The sequence below is a fragment of the Budorcas taxicolor genome, chromosome 11 (assembly GCF_023091745.1).
Source record: "Budorcas taxicolor isolate Tak-1 chromosome 11, Takin1.1, whole genome shotgun sequence".
NCBI lineage: Eukaryota > Metazoa > Chordata > Mammalia > Artiodactyla > Bovidae > Budorcas > Budorcas taxicolor.
The window spans coordinates 75,688,714-75,694,713 of NC_068920.1; the positions used below are offsets into that span (position 1 = coordinate 75,688,714).

Consider the following 6,000-nt stretch of genomic DNA (forward strand, 5'->3'; position numbering starts at 1 on the left):
GTGCCTGGCCCACACCCTGCAGCCCAGAGTGCTGACACTATAAAATACGATGAGGCCGCTCTTTCTTATCACCTGTGCGCATGGCAGACTAGCCAGGATCTGTGTCCTGAGCAGCAGTACAAGCTTCATGGCTGCCTATGGAGCTGCTTCTGTTCCTAGTCCAAAAGTGTTTCCCTCCCTCCTTTCTTTCCTTTTGTTTTTTGAAAGGTGCAGTATGTTGATCCCTCAGCTGACCTAAAACTGCTTTAAAATTTCCATTCAAACAGCATGCTATTAAACCAGTGCGGTTGGGTCTTCTAGATCTGAGTGAGTCTAGAGCATTGGCAGCATGCAGAGGGCCTCTGGTGCCCTTGCCCAGCTCTCCTCTCCGGGTAACCACTATCCTGCCTTCTAACACCTTAGATTATTTCTTTTAATCAACCACGTCCTCCTTCAAGAAATATGCTTAAATACATTGACGGCTCTAAGACTGGGCACTTATGACTTCTACATTTCTGTGTATATGTTATAGGTCAGTAAACATTTACTTTAAAAAAGAAAGGGAGAATAAATATTAAAATTGAAAGAAAGTACAGTTTTGCCTGCCTGATAAATCCAAAATAACAGGGTAAATCTGTATGTAACTGACACAATCTCATGCTTCTGTGTGTAGCCTCTAATACCTTACAGTTCAGATGCCACGAATTTTAATGTTGAAATGTTCTGCCTTAGGTATTGGCTTATGTACCTTTTTTTAAAAATAAATGCTGTCATTGCTTTAAAACATAAAAACAAAATCCATTACAAATGTTAGAAAATAAACATAGTGGTATCAGATCAATTTTCTGTTTAGCAACATAGGAAACTACGATGCAGTTCCAGGACCCCAGCTTTAACTATGTAATGGCCTTTAAAGTTCTTATGAATTACAGAGAAACAGCTCCTCTTTCTCAGCCCAGGATCACAGGTTGTTTGCCCCTGCTGAAGACAGGGTAGGTAGTAAAAGAGAGGCTGAGATTTCTACCAACCTTGTGATCCACCCTGTCCTGTCTTTCTGTTTAAAGTTGAGCGAATGACTGGTGTTAAGTTAGAGACCAGCTTTCCTTCTAGCTGACCAGACAGTAAAGTGGTGGGCTTTGCATACTATCTAGTCTCTTTTGCGGCTGATGAATATATTCAACTCTGCTCTATTAGGAAAGCAGCCACAGACAGGTATTAGTGAACAGCTGAGGCTGTCTGTGTTCCGGTAAAATTTTGTTTATAAAAATAGGTAGCAAGCACGATCTAGAGCAGGGGCTGTGTGCTTTGCTGGTGTTTCGGAGTCCTGTACAAGTATTTTGGGGAGTCTGTTTAATGTGTGTGTAGGAGTTTCAAATTTTAATTTCATGTTTTAATTTCTGGAATAAAAATATTTTTTACTAAAGTTAAAATGATTTTGCTCTGATACCTGCACTTTGAAGTATTTCCATAGGTTGACTTTCCTGTCAGTATTTCTCAAATTGGCTTTCAGGATCTGCTGACAGTCTTGATGGCTAGCTGTATTTCTTCTCACTTTAATTTTTAAAATGCAATGTCATAGATGTATTACTCAGTTTTTTTCATAATCTTTCTTAAAAGTTAACTTGTGCATTATAGGAAACCAAAAAACAAAGTCATCCTTAGTCACAAGCAGTTTACTGTTTGTGTCCTTTCAAGTCTCATTTGTGTGTTTATACAACTAAGCATCCATTTTTAAGTAATTAAAATCATAGTTATGTATCATGCTTTTATACACGCATGAATATTTATCAATGTCCCAAAGCTATGAGTAGTTTGATACACTATACCAACTCAATCTGGAAAGAAATATATATATATAAAATCTTGGTACTCTTGGTAAAAATTTCAGAAAAGACAAAAATGGCAATAAGTTTCTAACTAATGATATTGGCAGAGGTATGAATAAAATCCTGCTTTCCCTTAATGTTCAATTAAAGACAAGATAAAACAACAAGGTACACAAAGTATTAATATTAATGCTTCTAAAATGATTCATTATCCAATCTAAACTAAACTATTAAAGTATTAGCAAGGGGATATACTTCCATTGAATTAATGACAATGTAGTCTTACAGTATAGCCAAGACATGCACACACATACATCCCTCCCTTTATACTTCCTTCTGCCCCTATGCTGCCACTCCAGTGAACAAGTCCTGATGTACATTTCTGAGACAGTTTAATAATTCCATGTCCAAGATGCTGCTTTTTTGAAATCAATTACAATGAAATTATATACTGGCTAACTCACTAGCTCTACTTTTTATCCCACATTGTTATCTCAGGACACATAAAAGGGCATGTCAATGTATGGCAAAAAACCACCACAATATTGTAATTAGCCGTCAATTAAATTAATTAAAAGCCTATACTGTAAAATGTTAGACCTTACAGCTGCATAAGCAATGATGTTTTGCTGCCCCCTGCAGTTCCACTGGAGAATTACTTCAAAGGCCAATTAGTTCCGGCTTTAGGGAGATTTTTTTTCTTCCCCCTGAAAGTTAATCCACGGCAGTAGCTTCAGGAGCAGGGGAGAGGATGAAAGGCCACACACGTTTCGGGGTCATCATAAATTTATATTTACAACTTTCCTCTCTATAAAGAGAACTAAAATATTCTTAACGCCTGGTTACATTGCTTTTGTATTGCTAAACTGGCTCCTTCTCTCTTTAAACTGATTCAGAACTAAACAAGAGCGTCTTTGTTTTCTTAAAGTTTTTGGGTTTTCTAAATAGAAGTATGATGTATTTTTCTATCAGGATGTTTGGAGTCCCTTTAACTCACTTTAGCCTTTGATCCCCCAAGGGCCCTTTTGTAAGGCTCCTTCTAAAGCCAGGGCAAACAAACAGACCTTATTAGGGCAAGGCCAGCCTGGCTTTTCTCTGCTCTTGGAACACGGAATCAAACAGCACTGCCTCCAATGCTCGTGCCTCTTAGCAAATACCTACGCTGATCATGAATTCCATTGGTTCCATCCTGAAAGATGTTTTGACGTTTGCCCTACTGAGAACTTGGGAGACTTGAAATCTTAGACAAGATGTTAACTAAAGGCAAAAAAAAAAAAAAACCCTACTTGCTGTATTATGTGATTTTGATTCAGAACATCAGAATTCAAAATGTGGGGCTAATCTGTACAACATACAAAGTTTGTAACACTTTAAATGCTTAATATCATGTACAAATATTTCAATGCTATCTTTAAGGTACTGGAAATATGTATGATGAACCATAACCTTAAAATCACGTTGTTTTTAAAAATGGTGTTAAGAGGATGAAGATTTGTTCCTTGCCTCCTGTTTGTTCCCTTCCAGGTTTTTTAAATAGCTTTGAGGAGTTGCAGGCTGAAGAATGTGGCATCCTCAATGGATGTGAAAATGGCCGCTGTGTCAGGGTGCAGGAAGGTTATACCTGCGATTGCTTTGATGGGTATCACTTGGATATGGCCAAGATGACCTGTGTTGGTAAGAACCATATGTATCTGACGGGAAATTATCCTTTTCCTGAGATGCCCTGTGGCTGGACATCATATAGTCTAGTACATTAAAGATTTGCAGCATTTCAGTTTGGGAAGATGAGAAAAATTCTGGAGGTGGATGGTGGTTACAATTGTATAACAGTGTGAAGGTACATACCACCACTGGACTATCCACTCAAAAATGGTTAAAATGGTCAATTTTATGTTCTGTATATTTTACTATGATTTTTAAAGAAGTACTTAAGAATTCATATAAATGGTACCTATGGAGGAAACACCAGAACATTTGGGGTAATTAGACTCTTTTAAATTGAGCTTTTGACTCAGAGGCAAATAGTGTTTTCCCTGAACAGCTTATGCCAGCATGAGGGACATACAGATGAAAAAGAAAATACTTCCATTTTGGAGAAAGTTGTTTTTTGTTTTTTTTTTTTTTTTTAATAAAACTCTCATGTAGCCTTCTCTTTTACCTTTAAAAAAACAGTAAATGGTTTTTTTTTCCTTCCTGTGTAACTGACGCTGTGTTCCTGAGCCTGCTGGCCTCCACGCTGAAAGACCTTTGACTTGCAGGGTTGTTTTTTGTTTTTCCTATTTTTGTGGCTGTTTTTCTCCTTCCTACAGTTTTCCCACTTCAATTTTGTTAGTCTCAGTCTGTGGTGGTCCAGAAACAGGTAACCCAGGTTGTTACACGTATTTCAGGGGCATAAAAGACTTTCTTTCCTGTGGAAAGAAATCTAAGAAAGTAACTTAAGCCTTGAGACCAGCTTCTTGGAGGCTCTGTATTTCTCTTGACAACCTAACTGCTCTTCCACATCTGCAGAAAGGGATTTAGAAGTAAGATAGTTCTTCTAGTTTTCTTGACTATAAAAACTCAGGCTGACAAAATGGTCCCTGTTATGTCAAATAACAGGGAAAGAAATTCTAGAATCCCTTGGATACTCACCTTTTTGCGATCTAGAAAGTCATATTTACCTTGCATAAACAGACAGTAAGAGGAAAGACTACGCAGCTTACCGTGGAGAGAGCATGGAATAGCCAGCTGTGTTTAGGCAGGGCCTCAGGTAAGCTGTTGAGTGTTTCTCCTCCCAGAGTGATGGGAAAGCTTGCTTACCTCCGTGGTTTGGCTTATTGCAGATGTCAACGAGTGTGATGAGTTGAACAACCGGATGTCTCTCTGCAAGAATGCCAAGTGTATCAACACCGAAGGGTCCTATAAGTGTGTGTGTCTGCCGGGCTTTGTACCTTCTGACAAGCCAAACTACTGCACTCCATTGAATACTGCCTTGAATTTAGAAAAAGACAGTGACCTGGAGTAAAAGAGAAGCTAACATAACCTAAGCCTGTATACTCTGCACTGTGTAAAGGAGAAAGAGAAATGTATTATACTTCAGACATTGCACCTAACCCCAAATGCTGGAAATACGGAGACATCATGGAGTTGTATATCCTCAGAAGAGAAAGGATTCAGTGTGAGCCTGAGTGGTGTGACTGACAGACCAAATGGACATTTCTCTGAAAAACAAAACAGTATATATAGTCTGTTCATATGTAAAATTTAGTGGAAAAGAGGCAGAACAGTGCTGTTATTTTAAACAGAAGGTTGTATTATTATGTTTTTGTTTTGATATTTTTTACTATTGCTTGATTAAATCTGGCATTTAAATAGTGGTGGAAATATTTTATAAGATTTTCATTTTGTGGTTATGCAGTTCCTTGGCTATTGTTTCTTTATCAAATGTCAAGTGCAAAAGTCTTCGATAAAATATTGTTTAAACTATTATAAGTAATGTTACACAGGGTTATGCTAGTCCAGGTCTGGAAGATTTTTAAAATCCAAATTGTCCTGTGGCGCAGGCAGTGATTGATTGTTTCAAAACTTTTATACACATTTGGAGAAAAGGACTTTATATTTACAATGTGTTGTCTGATTTTAATGTCCATTCTTAGCCAAGCTGCTAGTAGGTGTTAATTGGATCCCTTTCCTACATTGAAATTGAAGAGCTAATGAATGAGCTTATGTTAGTATTGTAATGTATAAAGTAGGACCAGCAAATTTTTTTAAAAACTTGATGATCCCAAAATATTTACCACTGTATGTTAAAAGCAAAATAAATCACCATTTTTTTTTAGAAAATTTCTACCTCAGAGTTATGTCAATGAACATATGCATACCAGTTATCCACCCCACCACCAATGGTCTTTTTATGAATGTGGAGTCTTTTCCAGGTTAATTATTAAATTTGTTATATACTGTTACGGGTAGAATTGTGTCCCCAGAATTCATGTTAAGTCATGTCCCCTCAGTACTGTAACTGTATTTTTAAATGAGCTAAAGCCCATTAAAGAAGGTCACTGGGGTGGGCCCTGATCCAATAGGGCTGGTGGTCTTTATATGAAATTAAAACACACACAGGAAAATCATGGGAAGACACAGGGAGCCAACAGCCATTGGCAAGCCAAGGAGGGCGCCTAAGAAGAAAATTCTTCAATACCTTGAACTTTATCGA

The 6,000-nt window shown here is 37.6% G+C and overlaps 1 protein-coding gene across 1 annotated transcript in view; it reads left to right on the plus strand.

Moving 5' to 3' along the window:
* The window catches only part of LTBP1 (latent transforming growth factor beta binding protein 1), a 456,857-nt gene extending 451,253 nt beyond the window's left edge, over positions 1 to 5,604 (plus strand). The window contains exons 33-34 of the mRNA XM_052648703.1: positions 3,330 to 3,479; positions 4,628 to 5,604. Coding sequence (XP_052504663.1) covers positions 3,330 to 3,479; positions 4,628 to 4,809 — 332 coding nt within the window. The 3' untranslated portion in view covers positions 4,810 to 5,604. The remainder of the gene's footprint in view (positions 1 to 3,329; positions 3,480 to 4,627) is intronic.
* Positions 5,605 to 6,000: the final 396 nt, after the last annotated feature.